Genomic DNA, 18,393 nt, shown 5'->3' with positions numbered 1-18,393 from the left:
ACCGACGTGGGGTGGAGAGTGACGTCACAAACAAAATAATACCCGTTTAGTATCTCACACACCAGGGGCCTGTACCATGATGGTAGTTTAACAAACTCAGGGTTAAAGGATTAGTTTTGAGTTGACAAAACCAAACCATTGTATTAAGGCTTTGTTGGTCCCATGATGCTGATCATCAACTTTCTTTGTCAACTCAGACTTTGATCCTGAGTTCAGGAGTTTAGCTGTGACATCAGTAGTGAACAGCCAATCACACGCTGTGGAACTGAGATTCACTTCTCACCAGACAATCAGTGAGATTAATTTCTCTCTTCTGCAGAATATTGCATGATTGAAAAATATTGAGAATTAAAATAAAAATAAAATACACAGCAAGAAGAAAAGCTGTCTATGAAAGAGGACAACTTTAAGAAAAAATAGTATACGTCAATGCAAGTAAAAGTTATGAAGTTAGTTTAGTTGATATAGAGAAAATTGAACATTTAAGCTCAGTAAGCTTCTTCTTTTTTAATAGGCTAGTTTTATTTATTGATTTTAAAGCTTATCCATATGACTTTATGCAGGGGATGTAATTTATATGACTTATGTATTAATTTTAACAAAGTGCCTATTAATGATTGATTAACTAAAATTATTAAGGTATAATAATTACATAAATTATATCTAAATCATTCAAAATTATTATTTTTTATAAATAAGCATTGTTAAAAGCCAGACGCTTTAGTCTTTAAAAACCCTTTACAATGCAGTGACCTTTAATTTGGAGTAGAAACAGGGGGAGTGACTTTATTGCATTAGAGGTGTGTCACTTTACTCACAGCTGATTGGTCCAATTTCAGATTGAGATCTCTTACCCAGAACATAACCTGCCCCAGAGCAGGTTAGCTGTGGAGCGTAAGTTACTATGGTGATGAACACGGCTAAAAGCCAAACCACTTTAATGGTACCTAAAACCCAGGATTGGCACAAACTAAGCTTAAACAAATCTGGCTAGTCAGCTAAACCGGCTTCATGGTACAGGCCCCAGATCAGCACAAACGTTCGTTCTTGCGGCACAAACAGCACAAACGAATGGCATAGTTTGGGGGATTATTTCGTTTTATGGGGTGCCAACTTCACGGAGGTGCAATTTCTTAATCATAACATGTTTATATGATCTCAGCAAAAATATCACTCGCAAGCTAATATTGCCGTAATTCAGCGAGATCACCAAACGTTTTGGTGCGCTAAACCTTGGATGGAAACCAATGATGCTGATATTAAGAGACATTTTAGACTCAATATTGCCAGGGCTTTTGCCCTTTTCACCAACGAAACTAGAACGTGGACATCTCATTGGTGTTTAGTGTCTGGATTAATCTACATTTGAATCAGCCGTTTGGGAAATAGCGCCCCTTCTGTCCAGTGGACACGTCTCCAGACCCTCTCCCGGTGCCTCATGGGATAGCAGTGAGAGTGAGTGCTCCATTCCTGAAGGAAGCGGTCGAGTGAATAATTCAACGACTCCCTAAGACCTTCTGCTGGCTTTAGTTTCACATCATGTCCTCTTTTCTCCAATGATTTATGCATCATTAGATTGAGATTTGACTGCGAGTGCCCAATGAGATTGGGAATGAGTGAGAAACACGGCTGGAAGGGGAGAGAGACGGAGAACTGCACTCAACGCACCATCCTCAGGGCTTTAGCGAAGGACTCCATGGCCACGGCCTCTTTACCCGGCGTCCTGTTGGCCAGATCCGTCACCACTTTGGCCATCAGCATCTCAGAGCATCCTGAAACACACACACACACACACACGTGAGCAAGAGAGCCTGGGCAAAGATCAATATACGGTGCGCGTCTCTGGGACAGCACACACGCACACACACACACACCTCCGCCGTATACGGTGCGCGTCTCCTTGACGGTCTGGGACAGCACACACAGGGCGTCGTGCAGCGAGCGCTCGGCCTCGTCCAGGATCTGCTGGGTGGCTCCGCGGAGGACGATGGTGCAGGCTTCGCCCATCTCCACGCCGGAGAAGTGTATGAGCATATCCTCTCCAATCATCACCTCCTCGATCAGCTTACAGTGGCCCAGCTTCACCAGCTCCGGGTGATCGAAGGTGGAGGTGATCTCACCGCCTAAACACACACACACACACACCAGCGGCAGGTCAGGGATAGGAGCACAAAACATCAGAGGACCCAGGACGAGCTACAGGAGACTGGTGGAGTCATGAGCCATACACAGATGAGGACGGTGTGTGTGTGTGTACCTGTGACGAGGGCCAGGCGCTCCACTCCGGCGAAATCTGCGTGTTCGATGGCCATCACACCGGCGGCTGCAAACAGCTGCTCCGGGTAGTTATAGATCAGTTGCCTGAGGATCACACATACACACACCCTAAATGCCTCTGGACATCGATGTATTTGATCTGTACATTTAATTAGAATAAGACACTACAGGGCTGGTACCAATCTAATTAAATAATTTACACCGAAAAATTACTACTGCATTAAACAATGTTATGAGAACATCTCTTGTGCGAGTCATTGAGTCGATTCATTTAAACGGATGATTCATTCAAAAATAAGCCAGTCGTTTATGAATAGGTTATTGACTCTTTGATTCAAGCGATTCATTCAAACACTGAATCATTCAGTAACACACACTGTTGCTGTGAGATGCGTTACGGTTCTGCTGTTTGGATCTATTTTCGCTGCTGAAATTGAACAAAAACAGTCAATATTGCATCTAAAATGTAAGTGACTTGATGCTGTCACATGAAATCAGTGTGATGGTATTCAACATAACACACTTTTGTTTGTGTCATATGTTGTTATAAATATAAAAACTGCACATGTTGAATGTTGAACGCAGTTTCTCAGCGTGAGCGGCGCTCGTGGTGTGATTTCTCCTCGAGAGGCTGTGCAAGAACATCACACAAATATATAAAAGAACATTTTGATAAATAAACCTAATAAGAATACCTGCCTAGAGAGGAAAAGAACACGAGTGCACGCTCTTAAGCCGATTATGCCTAAAAGGGGTCTCACACCGGACGCGCAGCTCAGCGCCGCGCCACGTCTTTAAAATATTGAGCACCCTCCTGGGTTTCCGTTGTCCGGTAATTACCGGACATTGGCCGGGAAAAAAATTAAATGTCCGACAAAATGAAATCTTTTCGGTCAAATTGTCAGATTAAAACTGCCTCTTATCGATACCGTAAGCCTGCGACGTGATGCCCTCGCTGTCATGACAGTGCTCCGTGGCTATGGAGGATTGCAATTCTCCACAGCCTGCGAAGCAGAGTAGGCTATGTGAGCGGAGCGGAGCGGCGAGATTTTGAATGGAGTGAGGAGCGAAGTCGGAGCGTTGTGGTTTTTACTCGCTCCGAGAGCGCTCCACTACCGCTCCATCACGAGAACAATTTATGACAACGGGCCGGCACAGCACTACATTTTTCGCCAGAACTAGAGCGTAGATCGGCTCAAAAAAATAAAGCCCAACCCTACCCGAGCCCATGCACCCGAGAGACCGGCCCTGCCCGTGTAAGTATCGAGAACGAGCCTGTAATGAGCGGAGCGGAGCCGGTGTGATCAGCTCAATAATCCGCAGGCGCGCGCTCATGAACCCACCGGTAAAATGATGTTCGTTCAAATCCAGCTCAGACATGACATACATCTGTAGCTTACTATACTTGTTGTAGCCATTAAACAATGTTTTTTTTCTTCATATTTATGTTTAAATATTATAATATTATTTTTAGATTTCATCTGATTATAGGCTATAAGTGCAAAGATGCGAGTGGGTCAGAAATTATTTTGGTGGTTATATTTAGTTTAATATTAAGTTTTGTTTTGTAAAAAGCCTTTCTTTCGTTTTGTACAAATTGTCTCTTAATTTTAATAAAGGTTTATTCGGTTAATTGCATGTATTTAATAAATAAGATATAAATAAGTAGACTAGGTCGCGGAAGCCATCGCTTTCATTGCTCATGAACTGAAGCGCGTCTCAAATAAACTGAAACTCAGCTTGCCTCACAGACATGAGGAATATGTAGCCTAATATGTGTAGAAACGAAAAGATTTAAATAAGCACATGGTGCAGTGTTCAGAACTCACGGTAAACAACCAGTTTGATACAGATGATCACGGCGATGGGCATGAGCGGGATGTTAAAGTTTAAGGGATTTTTTTTTTTTTTTTTACCTTCTAGCCTACTGAATCTGATCGTGTGCAAGCACATTTTAAACAGGTAGCACTTATTCACACACGTAATTTTGTGAATAAGTAATTTTGTCGTTTTCTCTAATGCATTCAAAAACATGTTGTAGTGCTTACCTGCTTACAGTTATCAGTATACTGTTATATTCTATTATATGATTTTGTCATTACACACGGTGGCCAATTTAAATGTTACCAACTAAATGAGACATACTGAGTTTATAATTAAATTTATTAATTGCGTTTAATTATTGCATCTAAACACAATAGTGTTGTGCCAAGATTTTTCACGTGAATAAAGGCATATAGATTTGCACACTTTGCTTATAATCCCTGGTCTAGTCCGTTAAACTTGTCAGAAGTTCTCGTTTCTAATCTGCCCTCGTGGTCTATTTTTTCTCTCATCAAAACCGAATACCATCAGTGGTTGTACATCAAGAGCAGGAACAGTTTTTGTGCATTTTGTTTCGCGATCTGACCGGAACAAACAGAAAGTCTCTGCAACGGCGTTAAGCGTTAGATTAAAGCGCTCGTCTGTGTGGAGACTGCACGAGCCGCGAGAGAAATCTGCTCCACTGATAACAGCGGCAACGAGCGCCAGATCGCCTCTTATTTAACAAACGAATGAAATTATACTCTTCTAGTTAACCAGAGATGTTTTGTCTGTATTAGTTAGGTTCATCCGTGAAGCAAGATGTTTTAAAAAAGTGGTGGGGACATGTCCCACCTGTCCCACCCGCAAATTACGCCTATGAGTTAAAAAAATTGGTTGATTGACGCCAATCGGACGTTCATGTTTTTTTTCCGTCTATTTGAAAGTTAGGCTAATAAACATGTTGCATATACGGCCTGATTATGTCTTTTTTTTTTTTTAAGTTACACAAACTGCTTTAGGGAATTTTTGACCGGCATATCATCAAAACGTCCGGAAAACGAAACCTCTGCCGGTCACTTTGACCGGCACCATTTTTTTCTAGCGGAAACTCTGGCACCCTCATATTGCCAAAATGGTGTGATCCTCGTTTCATAACACCGGTGAAGATTTGACTGAGGTCGGTGGGCGAACCCGGCTCCGCATATCGATGCATCGAATCTCCGACTATTTGGGGTCACTCCTAATCCAGTATTGATTATAAATTAACGATCATTCTTGCATTTTGGCGATTCGCTAGTTATTTTGATGTTACTGCCGTTTTAATCCGCTTGTCCGGTCGGGTTTGTAAAATTCTCTTCAGTCGCCCCTTCAAAACATCCTCGGGCCAGTGATAATGTGGAGCATCGGTCGACCCCTCACCTGTTGATGAAGCAGTTGATGCCGTGCTTGAGGATGCGCTCCACCTTCTCCTTCATCTTCTCCTTCTCAGCCATCTCGATCTCCGCCACCTTGGCTGTGGAGTCCACGCGCACTCTGGAGCCGAAGATCTGCCACACACACACACACACGCGTTACTGGTCAGTGTTGGCTCTCAGCACACTCGACACACACACACGTTACTGGTCAGTGTTGGCTCTCAGCACACTCGACACACACACACGTTACTGGTCAGTGTTGGCTCTCAGCACACTCGACACACACACACGTTACTGGTCAGTGTTGGCTCTCAGCACACTCGACACACACACACGTTACTGGTCAGTGTCGGCTCTCAGCACACTCGACACACGCGTTACTGGTCAGTGTCGGCTCTCGACACACACACACGTTACTGGTCAGTGTTGGCTCTCAGCACACTCGACACACACACACGTTACTGGTCAGTGTCGGGTCTCAGCACACTCGACACACACACACGTTACTGGTCAGTGTCGGCTCTCAGCACACTCGACACACACACGCGTTACTGGTCAGTGTCGGGTCTCAGCACACTCGACACACACACACGTTACTGGTCAGTGTCGGCTCTCAGCACACTCGACACACACACGCGTTACTGGTCAGTGTCGGGTCTCAGCACACTCGACACACACACACGTTACTGGTCAGTGTCGGCTCTCAGCACACTCGACACACACACGCGTTACTGGTCAGTGTCGGGTCTCAGCACACTCGACACACACACACACGTTACTGGTCAGTGTCGGCTCTCAGCACGCCACACACACACACACGTACCTTGATCTTGTCTGTGTCCATGCCGGTGTTGGCGATGAGGATGTTGGCGTTCTCGATCCTCTTGGGCTGGTTCACGCCGATCCTCTTGTCCAGCAGGAAGCCTGTGAGGAACCAGAAGAGCGCTTCATTTCTACAAATACATTTCCTCGCCTTTTAGGCAAATATTCATGACCTAAGCTTCCGGTGTACACACTCAGAAAAAAGGTACAATTTTGTTCCTTGGGGAACGTATAACCGAGCTAAACTCTCCAGGACATCAGCTCTCTAATCTCAATCTTACAATCATTTATGAATCATTGTAATGCATTAGAAAATGAAGACTTCATAAGATCTTACCAGCATGATGAATAAACGATATTAAACCGAATGAACTATACAGAAAGGGAGCAGCTGAGTGTGAGGCTGCCCATAAATCACGGACACTGACGACATTAATCTCTTTCACCCCATCTCCACTTTGTTGTTTATGATGACGAGGGAATTCGCAAGTTTCAGTCAGAAATCAGACAGAAGAAAACTCTTCTTATAGCGACGACTAATCTGAGCGCTTCTGATTGGCCGTCACGCTCGACAGAAACGCGCACGGTTGGTTATAAATCTGACGAGCGCCACAGTCGGGTGGACCGAAGGAAGGGAGTGTGTTTACGAAGTTTCAAAGTTTGTTTAACCAGTGTTACAAAGGACACTTATTCAGCACTTCAGGTAATAGATTTATATTAGTAGTGTTTCAAACGGGGAGTTATTCAATGACTATGGACCATTAATGCCCCCTTGTGGAATAACCGAGTAATATGACTGTGCTGGAAAGTGCGTCATTCAGTTGTTGTTATGACCATCCATAGAGTGGACTGTGGAACGTATGAGAGTTTGCCTCAGTTCAGAAAGAGGTGCTATTAATCGTGTGCGTGCATCTAAAAGTAAGTTTCTCTGTTTATTGATCTTCTGTAAATTGTTCTTTATGGATTACCACCATAATTACAGTTTGTTACATACAGTAGGTCGAGTTATTGCCGCCTATACGGCCGATCAACCAGACTATATTATCAGATTGCATGCATATAACGTAATTTCAACATTTCTTCCTTGCTGTTCATATCAAGCGTAAGTGTAATTGCTTTTCGTCGTGTATATTTATATACTTTGTTGAAATTGCTGCGTTCACGAGGCAAATGCATAGTCATTCTGTTATGTACGGACTTTCTATATGACGTCATTGACGCTACGGCCGCGGGTTCGAGCCCCGGTCTAACCGAAGTTAAATAATTTTGAGATAAGATGACAAAAGTGAGTAATATGACTTCTGGATATGCTTTAATGTCTTTCTAAGTATTGAAAACATTTTGTATCTTTGTTATTGATTATTTTGTTATGCTATTATTTGTATTAATGTTAAGCACTGATATATTGGTTTCTATTTGTCTTATAGAACCACACAGGCACCCAATAAATCCTCAACAAACCCTATAAGCATCTTCATTGCGTCCTGACCAGACGTACCACAGTGATTAATTTAACCCGATCCACATTAGTTGCTACAAAACAACCAGCATTATAACTTAAACATAGAGCCTATAACATAAATATGTTGGTTTATTTTACTTTTCCAAAACTTTCTGGTTTATTTATTATTTTTCTAAACTTTTCCTTATTGCCATTTTTAAATTCCAGGACTTTACCAGGTTTTTCATGAGCGTACAAATCCTATTTGTTTACTTGCTTCATTTGCGTGTTATATTCACTTCACAACAGACGCGAGTCCTCGTCATGAGAGGGGCTTCTGCCCAGCGGCTCGTCTCACACGAATGAATTATCGCTTCATTCGCATCAGGTGTGAACGCACCATAAGGCCTCAGCATACCAAGACATTTTGGACAATTTCATGCTCCTATCTTTGTGGGAATGCTCTCTATTAGAGCAAGTTCAACTTGCATCAATCGTGGCGCCTCATTCAGAATGTCTATTCGCATCTTTGCATTGACTTAAAATGTAAATCACTCGCGCTTATCGTTTATTTCGCATCTGGTGTGAACGCGCCATCAGCATGAGGGCGCACACACACACACACACACACACACCTTCGTCCAGGTAGGAGTCGGTCATGCTGCCGCCCAGCTTCTTGATGACGTGGATGGCCTCCAGGTTTCCGGAGCCCTTGAGCCTCATGACGGCCTGCACCGCCAGCCGGGCAAAGTGGTCCTTGTGGTGCGTCAGCAGCTTGGAGGACAGCGTGGTGCGCGCGATATTCATCAGATCCACCTGGAACTTCTGCTCGTCGTTCCTGCGGGAACACACACACGTTTGTTTTTGTGAAATGCGGGGACTCTCCATAGGCGTAATGTTTATACAAACAGTATTTTCTATCCCCCTACACTGCCCACACACACACACACACACACGTGGTTACCCGTGATCTACGGCCGCCTCCCTCAGGGCGTCGCGGGCCGCCTACGTGGCCTTCCTCCAGCCGGAGATGATCTCTCTCTCTTTCTCTCACACACACACACACACACACACACACGGTTACCCATGATCCACGGCCGCCTCCCTCAGGGCGTCGCGGGCCGCCTACGTGGCCTTCCTCCAGCCGGAGATGATCTCTCTCTCTTTCTCTCACACACACACACACACACACACACACACGGTTACCCATGATCCACGGCCGCCTCCCTCAGGGCGTCGCGGGCCGCCTGCGTGGCCTTCCTCCAGCCGGAGATGATCTCTCTCTCTCACACACACACACACACACACACACGTGGTTACCCGTGATCCACAGCCGCCTCCCTCAGGGCGTCGCGGGCCGCCTGCGTGGCCTTCCTCCAGCCGGAGATGATCTCTCTCTCTTTCTCTCTCTCTCACACACACACACACGTGGTTACCCGTGATCCACGGCCGCCTCCCTCAGGGCGTCGCGGGCCGCCTGCGTGGCCTTCCTCCAGCCGGAGATGATCTCTCTCTCTCTCACACACACACACACACACACACACGTGGTTACCCGTGATCCACGGCCGCCTCCCTCAGGGCGTCGCGGGCCGCCTGCGTGGCCTTCCTCCAGCCGGAGATGATCTCTCTCTCTTTCTCTCACACACACACACACACACACACACACGTGGTTACCCGTGATCCACGGCCGCCTCCCTCAGGGCGTCGCGGGCCGCCTGCGTGGCCTTCCTCCAGCCGGAGATGATGATCTGGGGATGGATCTTCTTGGCGATGAGCAGCTCTGCTTCCCGCAGAAGTTCGGCAGCTAACACCGTCACAGAGGTCGTCCCGTCGCCCACCTCATCGTCCTGCACCTTCGACATGTCTGACAAGACAGGGAAATTACACCATCAGAGAGAGCCTATTTATATCGCTTTTGATGGTATCGATTAAAATACATTTCAAGCTTTCTATGGCCATATTCCCCAATGCGAGCGATGGCACTCGCGCCTCCATATATTGTCTGCTGTATTTGCTTCTTATTTATGAAATACAGGAAATTGGTTGGTGTAACGTTGATTAAAATTAACATACAATTTATACCTCCTGCCGTTCCAGAGAACAGCACAACGGCGAGCTGGTCTAATATAAGCCCTTCCCCAAGCGGATGAGGCGAGCGGAGGAGCCAGACCAAAGGCTTACGGTGGTAAACAAGCTTGTGCTATTACCAGTCTGGGTCGGGACAACGGTCTCGACCACACATTTAGCAGACGACGTTGGTCTGACTATGACTACAATAAAACCCCCAAAAACTGGAGTGGACCCTTACACCGACATGTATGCGGGTGTTTTATGGGATTCGTCTGATCTGACTTTGTGCACGATATTGAGACCAAAGATGAGACAAAATGCTTTTCTTATTTAGTATTTTTGTCTCGTTTCCAGTCCAAATATCTAAATATTCTTACATCAAGATTAGGGCTGGGCAAAAAAAAAAATCGATTTTTCGATTAATCGGTTTTTAAAATCTGGTCGATTTAGAAACGACTCTCAAAGGCCACGAATTGCTTTTTTTCAATATTTATTTCTGCTAACATTGAACATAAGATTAACGTAACTCTAATTACTAGTCTTCTCCACTAGATGTCACCCATTTGCCTTGCGTGATCTTACAAAGAAGCGAGAGGCGTACATCATTTATCCGTTCAGTGTTTAAATGGCGGCTTCCAGTGCGTTGTCGCCTTTTATAATGCTGAGGTGAAATGCTGTAGTGATACTAAAAATCTGCGGGACCATTTGATGTGACAACACACACACAGCAGAGCACACAACTGCTAAAAATAATCGCTTGCCTTGCATTAGGATCAAACTTGAGCAGTCACTTAAGCACGTACGTTAGTCATTATAGACATATTCAAATTATAGTCCATATACAGCGCAGGATCAATAATTCAAACCCTAATAGCTTATATTATAAACAGATTTCCTCTAATAACAGTTAGTCCACAGTCAACTGAAGTCAGCACGTTAAGGTATTGTTGTCTGTTACCATGGCAACTACTCCACCATAGACTAACAAAATAATGAACGCATTTCTCGTGTATGAAAAGTAAATGCACACATGAGCGGCAAAAATCGCAAGAAAAGCTTGTCGTGTACTGAAAATTGCTAAAAAAAAATCATCCAATATCCTAGCTTTTTATGTTTTAGAATAAATATATCAAAACATCCAGAAAATACTTCTCAGATAATTTTTTTTTTAAATAAAGTTGCATCAGAATTGTATTTAACAATTGTATGGATTTGAAATATAGAGATGCGTTCTGTTTTACTGTACTCAGGTGTAACGTTACCTAAAATAAAAAGTTTAACATACATGATTGTGGCTCTTCATTTCTTTTTACTTACTCATTTATGTTCACTGTTCTTTTTTGTAAATACCTTTAGTATTTGTATTAAATGTATATTCATTTGAGTTGAATCGAGAATCGAAATCGGATCGATTTGAGGACTGGTGAATCGAAATCGGATCGATTTGAGGACTGGTGAATCGAAATCGGATCGATTTGAGGACTGGTGAATCGAAATCGGATCGATTTGAGGACTGGTGAATCGAAATCGGATCGATTTGAGGACTTGTGAATCGAAATCGGATCGATTTGAGGACTGGTGAATCGAAATCGGATCGATTTGAGGACTGGTGAATCGAAATCGGATCGATTTGAGGACTGGTGAATCGAAATCGGATCGATTTGAGGACTGGTGAATCGAAATCGGATCGATTTGAGGACTGGCGAATCGATATCGGATCGATTTGAGGACTGGTGATTCGAAATCGGATCAATTTGAGGACTTGTGAATCGAAATCGGATCGAAATGGAACATCTGAATCGATACCCAGCCCTAATCAAGATGCATTTACTAGACACCAGTCAATGGGGTGAGAAAAATGTTTCCATCCCAACCAGAAATAGGATTATTTTTCTCACTCCATTGGCAGATAATTTTGCCTGTTTTAAGCAAAAACTCTTCATTTAGATTTTTCTTTCACATTTTAGAGCACATTCATGTGCTCACACACAACCCGTAACGGTCCCGGGTCGAGTTGACACGTGACATCCTGATGTGACGTATAACGGCGAGCGATCTCCGCTTCAGCGCGGATAGTAAGGAGCTCCGTGGTCTCGACTTGTGTCCAGTTTGAGCTCATTTCTGCTTGTTTAATTTGAGTTTCTTTTGTAGACGAACACTCTCTGCGTTTAAAACACCAACGAGCTCTTCTGGCTCTGCAGGGTTGTGTTATTGAAAAAACAAGCTCTAGGAGTCGCACGATAACTACACACACGCTGCGGCATTAGTTTCGGCTTTTGTTCACACAGCGCTCGTCCCGGGTCGAATCCCGCAATGTTACTAGAGCCCCGACCCGGGTCGAATTCGGTAATCAATCCCGGGACGTGGTTGCTTTCACACAGAAGGCGACCCGGCAATGCTCCGGGAATATTGCGGGACCGTGCGGTGTGAAAGGGGCTTAAGTATAATACAGGACTTTTTTTTTAGACATTGCCAACCTGTAAATTCATTTGAGAGCAAGTAATAAACACAAAAAGGATTGTTTAAAGTTGCGTATTGTGCCTTTTTACTTTACCACTATTTGTTTAATAACTTTAACGGAACCGGAACCAGAACCGGAAAATTTCTCACGATTCCCAACCCTAGTCGGGATGGTGTCACACACTCACACACACTCCCGCTCGCTCTCACTCACACACACACACACAATCACGAACACTTTAGCTGCGGGGTTGTCGACGCCGATGGCCTTCAGGATGGTGTCACACACTCTTGCTTTCACTCACTCACACACACACACACTCACCCACGAGCACTTTAGCTGCGGGGTTGTCGACGCCGATGGCCTTCAGGATGGTGTCACACACTCTTGCTTTCACTCACTCACACACACACACACTCACCCACGAGCACTTTAGCGGCGGGGTTGTCGACGCCGATGGCCTTCAGGATGGTGGCTCCGTCATTGGTCACGGTCACCTGACTGTCCCTGCCGCCGCCCAGCAGGATCTTGTCCTGTGAGAGGTCAGAGGTCATACACCTCATTAACATCTGGGGCCTTTTGGGGATTTCCACCTGGACCTGGCCGACCCAAATTGAAAAGCTTCCCATACACACACACATTCAAAATGTTGCTGTCATTTTACAGTTAACCCCTTGAATGGGTCTGGACCCTTACCCTGCTACACACACACACACACACACACACACACACACACACACACACACATACACACACACCATGTATTGTGATATAACTGTAATATCCCAGTGTCATTATACATGCTGTCTGTAGGGTCCTAGAGCTCACGGGGCCCGAGTTACACACTTTCAAACATGAATTTATAACCAAAAAACATTCAAAATGCGTCTCTTTTGGGGGGTTATAACAGCTTACCCAACACACACCCACATGTTCAGCACTTTCAGCAGTGTGTTATGTAACTCTAAAGGGTCTCTCCTGTAAAATGACACCAACATGTTGAACCTAGACCACTGTATGTGTGTATGGGAGGCTTTTCAATTTGACACCAAGAGTAATTTAGTGTAAAAACATTACTGTGTGTGAAACACATGCCAAAGAGATGCATATCTCCAGAAAGAGGAGACTCGAAGCTTTCAAACGGTGCCACATCAGAGCTCCTCCACAGACATGTCACATCGAAAGTATGATTATACGCGGATTTACCATTCCCTTGGGTCCCAGAGTGCTTTTCACCAGATCTCCGATGGCGATGGCGCCGATGAACGAGGACTGGAGAGAGAGAGAGAGAGAGTTATATCAAAAATAATAAGTTCGGTAATAATCACACTTACCGCTAATCACATTAGCACTCACCAGTCGAGCCGTCTCGGCCTTCTCCTCATCGGCTCCTTGCCTGAAGATGTTCATAGGGGCCATTGATAGAGACGCCTGCGCGCACACACACACACGCACACACACATCAGTCAAAGGCTTCATACTGTTAAAGGTGCAGTGTGTACATTTTAGCGACAAGCTTGTGAATTCCACCTACTACGGTGTCCCACACAGGACAAAATTCAATGGAGAGAGAGAGAGAGAGAGAGAGAGAGAGAGAGAGAGAGAGAGAGAGAGAGAGAGAGAGAGAGAGAGAGAGAGAGAGAGAGACACTAGAACTCAGTTTGTCCCTTTAGGGCCACCGCAGAAAAATGGTGGCGCAAAATGGCGGCTTCGCTGCAAGGGGACCAGCGCTGCACTGCTTTTCTTACTTAGCATTTTTTGTCTTGTTTCTAATCAAAATATCTAAAAATTCTTACTTTCAGAAACATTTACTACACAAGTAAAAATGTTCTTGTCTTGGGGAAAAATCACTGCTTATTTTGCTTAAAATAAGTCAAATAATCTGCCAATGGGGTGAGAATTAAGAAATGATTTTAACTAAGATTGCTTTGCTTACCCTTATTTTAAGCAAAAACTCTTAAAACAAGACAATTACTTTTGCTTAAAACAAGAAAAGCATTTTTTGCAGCTCGTGTGTGTGTGTGTAGATAAAAACGGCTCATTTAAAGGTTAATAAAAACATAACGCAGCAGCTTATACACCACTGACAGTAATGCATATTATACTGCATTTCTGTCAATAGGTCCTCATAAATATTACACACTGCACCTTTAAACGGGTGTTTGACGCACTTCCCGTGTTTTTTATACATTGCTGATGTTAATAATGCGGTCTATCGCACAGCTAATCTGCATATTAATGACTCAGCATCTCTCAGAAAACACCACATACACTTTATAATACAATCAGCGAGTTTAGTATTGATTTGATGGGAAAACCGTATTAGAAAGCTTTCTGGCCAGGGTACTTCGGTGTGTCATTAATACACTAACATTAGATAAGTCCATATTCAAATCACGCTGGCGTCATTATAAATAAATAATAATTAGCCGTGTTATAATATTAATAACGGCACTAATCACGCTGCGCCATGACGTCAGTGACCCCGCCCTCTCCGCAGAAAACACTAGAAACTCCCAGAAGAAGATCCGCTTTATAACACACACCGCAACACAAACTGTCGAAACACACACGAATAAACCCATCACACCACAAATAAGATAAAAAAAAGACCGGATAATGAGAGCAAACACACTTATATTACAGCATCATAACGCGGGCACTGCTGAACTCATTGTTCGTGTTCACGCGCATGTGGCGCAGAAACCCTCACTTTCTTAAACAAAATGCTGCAGAATGACACCGCACGCACGCCAACCGTTACACGCGCTGCATTACATTCTTATATCTCATTATATCCGCGCTGAATTATGATTTAAGCTCATAATCGCTCACCATGATGATAGTAGGATGTGCTGAAGAGACGCGCACGAGACAGGAAGAAGAGCGGAGCCGGGAAGCGCGCGACAGATCAACCGCTTCCTGCGCCGGGCACGTTTTTCAAATTAAAAGTCTCCGCGGAGTCGTTTCAAAACAAAAACAATTAATTTTTAATGTACATCAATATATTTAATAGTGTCTGGCAACTTAAAAATGTATTTTTTAATGTGTAAATACATATTTTATGATCTATAAGCCTTTCACAGATTTCTGTATAAAACTATTCCGTCAGCACACCAAAGAGCTCTAAATCTCCGCGTTTCTTTCCATTCAAAGCGTTTCCTTATCCTGTGGCTCTCTCTAGTGGACAACACTATGACAGCTTTTGATTATATGTATCTGCTAAAAATAAACGAATTCATAAATAATAATAAAAAAAAGAATAAAGTATCCCCTAATTCCTAAACTGATTCTTTCATGATCGACTGGTTAAATCATTTTCTGCTTGTGTTTCCCTTTCTAAAACCAAAAAGACTTTTGTTTTCTATTATAAAGTAGGTCTAGATATTACTATTTGTTTTATTATTTTATCTATTGCGGACTGATGACCTCGGGCTACATCTCGTGTCGCTCTTCCATCACATACACACACTAGTTAATTATCATCTAATATACTTTGTTTATCAGTGAGAAATGAATGCTAAATCATGTTTATTCATGTTTATTTAATGCCTGTTAATAAAATCATATTTTAAAACCCAATATTGTGTTGAAGTCATTGTTTTTTTGGCACTTAACGTAAAGCCTGGTTGTGCAGTGTCAGCGATAGGCCTCCAAGTTAACAAACTTACATATTAATGCATAAATTAAATATTATTTAATCCTCCATATGAAGGTTAATGTGCTTGCACTACAAAAAATGCTCTTCTTACTTAGTATTTTTGTCTTGTTTCTAGTGTAAATATCTAAATATTCTTAAATCAAGATGCTTTTACCAGATAAGTAAAATGTCATAAGATATTTTTTCATGTTTTGTTAAAAATAAAATCTAAATGAAGTGAGTTTTTGCTTAAAACAGGCACAATGATCTGCCAATGGGGAGAGACAAATAATCTTATTTCTTTTTAAAAATTTGTTTCTTGTTTCCGTCCCAAACTCACTTCATTTTGATATTTTCCCCCCAGAAAACAAGCAAAAATGTCATTTTACTCATATAGTAAACTAATCTTGATTTAAGAATATTTAGATATTTGGACTGGAAACAAGAAAAAAATACGAAATAAGAGCATTTTTTGCAGTGTGGATTAAACAAGTTCGTGAAGGACGCGGTTTGCAGATGGCTATGCTGATTGACGTCCATTGAGCCGTTTCCACGCCGCTTATGCTATTGGGGACGTGGGATTGCTGGACGATCACTGACGTACAGCAGGGTAAATGATGTCGGAGTAAAGAGGTTAGGGGAACCAGAACTGGTTATTTGGGTCAGTACCAAAATGAAATGTCTGTCATTAACTCCTCTCCCTAGTCCATATGAGACATCAGTGGGTTAATTAGAGTCTCTTGAAGCATCCAAAATACATTTGGGTCCAAAAATAACAAAAACTACGACTTTATTCAGCATTGGCTTCTCTTCCGCGTTTGTGTTCAATCCTCAAATAAAGATTCAAACTGTTATGAATCAGCGTATTGATTCATGATTCAGATCGCGTGTCAAACTGCTGAAATCACGAGACATTGGTGATCCGAATCATGAATTAACCCACTGATGTCTCATATGGACTACTGTGATGATGTTTTTATTCCCTTTCTGGACATGGACAGTATAGTGTGCATACACTTGCATACGCTCTCGGACTAAATCTAAAATATCTTAAACTGTGTGTGAAGATGAACGGAGGTCTTGCGGGTGTACACACACACACACACACACACACACACACACACACACACACACACACACACACACACACACACACACACACACACACACACACACACACACACACACACACACACACACACTCCTGACAGCAATGATCCCTAGAAAGCACAGAGAACGGATTGGAGAAAAGGCAGAATACCAGAAAACGTGACATTCTTCCAGTGTGTGTGTGTGTGTGTCCTCACCGTGTCTTTTGATGGTGATGTACGGGTCTTCTTCATTGGTGCCGAACACTGTCAGTCCTGCCAGGCTGTCTCCAAGGTTTGACGCCGCTGCATGAGAGAAGAAAAGCTGAAGATCTGCCCCATTTCATCAAATATCTTCATCAGCACCATCTTAGTTCTCAAACAGGCTTCCGACACTCCCTGACTGCTACAGAGAAGGCCTTTATTAACCTGGAGCCGAGTGGAGAGCTATTATGAGCTTCAAAAGCTCAGGTACCATTCACTACCATTAGAATGCTTAGAAGTAAAAGGATATGTTTTAATATAACTCAGTGTTCGACTGAAATAAGAAAATCATATACACCTAGGATGGCTTAAAGGGTTAGTTCACCCCAAAATGAAATGTAATTAACTCCTCCCCCTAATGTCTTCCACACCCGTAAGACCTCCGTTCATCTTCACACACAGTTTAAGATATTTAATAAACGAGCTATTAACCTAATCATCTGAATCAACTAACTAACTCTAAACACCTGCAAAAGATTCCTGAGGCTTTTAAAAACTCCCAGCCTGGTTCATTACTCAAAACCGTAATCATGGGTAAGACTGCCGACCTGACTGCTGTTCAGAAGGCCATCATTGACACCCTCAAGCGAGAGGGGAAGACACAGAAAGACATTTCTGAACGAATAGGCTGTTCCCAGAGTGCTGTATCAAGGCACCTCAGTGGGAAGTCTGTGGGAAGGAAAAAGTGTGGTAAAAAACGCTGCACAACGAGAAGAGGTGAGCGGAGCCTGAGGAAGATTGTGGAGAAGGACCGATTCCAGACCTTGGGGGACCTGCGGAAGCAGTGGACTGAGTCTGGAGTAGAAACATCCAGAGCCGACGTGCACAGGCGTGAGCAGGAAATGGGCTACAGGTGCCGCATTCCCCAGGTCAAGACACTTTGGGCTACAGAGAAGCAGCACTGGACTGTTGCTCAGTGGTCCAAAGTACTTTTTCGGATGAAAGCAAATTTTGCATGTCATTCGGAAATCAAGGTGCCAGAGTCTGGAGGAAGACTGGGGAGAAGGAAATGCCCAAATGCCTGAAGTCCAGTGTCAAGTCCCTACAGTCAGAGATGGTCTGGGGTGCCATGTCAGCTGCTGGTGTTGGTCCGCTGTGTTTTATCAAGG

General features: G+C 43.6%; 1 protein-coding gene across 1 annotated transcript in view; it reads right to left on the bottom strand.

Annotated features, from left to right (window-relative positions):
* Positions 1-15,243, bottom strand: part of cct2 (chaperonin containing TCP1, subunit 2 (beta)) — a 21,337-nt gene extending 6,094 nt beyond the window's left edge. Inside the window, exons 1-11 of the mRNA XM_067427747.1 lie at positions 15,128-15,243; positions 13,649-13,723; positions 13,499-13,564; positions 12,714-12,825; positions 9,436-9,625; positions 8,397-8,599; positions 6,322-6,422; positions 5,503-5,630; positions 2,258-2,361; positions 1,875-2,123; positions 1,669-1,772 (exon numbers count right to left, since the gene is read on the bottom strand). Of these exons, the coding sequence (XP_067283848.1) occupies positions 1,669-1,772; positions 1,875-2,123; positions 2,258-2,361; positions 5,503-5,630; positions 6,322-6,422; positions 8,397-8,599; positions 9,436-9,625; positions 12,714-12,825; positions 13,499-13,564; positions 13,649-13,723; positions 15,128-15,130 (1,335 nt within the window). The 5' untranslated portion in view covers positions 15,131-15,243. The remainder of the gene's footprint in view (positions 1-1,668; positions 1,773-1,874; positions 2,124-2,257; positions 2,362-5,502; positions 5,631-6,321; positions 6,423-8,396; positions 8,600-9,435; positions 9,626-12,713; positions 12,826-13,498; positions 13,565-13,648; positions 13,724-15,127) is intronic.
* Positions 15,244-18,393: the final 3,150 nt, after the last annotated feature.

This window comes from Pseudorasbora parva, chromosome 20, assembly GCF_024679245.1.
Source record: "Pseudorasbora parva isolate DD20220531a chromosome 20, ASM2467924v1, whole genome shotgun sequence".
Classification (NCBI taxonomy): Eukaryota; Metazoa; Chordata; class Actinopteri; order Cypriniformes; family Gobionidae; genus Pseudorasbora; species Pseudorasbora parva.
The sequence above is the reverse complement of the archived record's forward strand: the minus strand, read 5'-3'. Positions and strand labels throughout refer to the sequence as shown.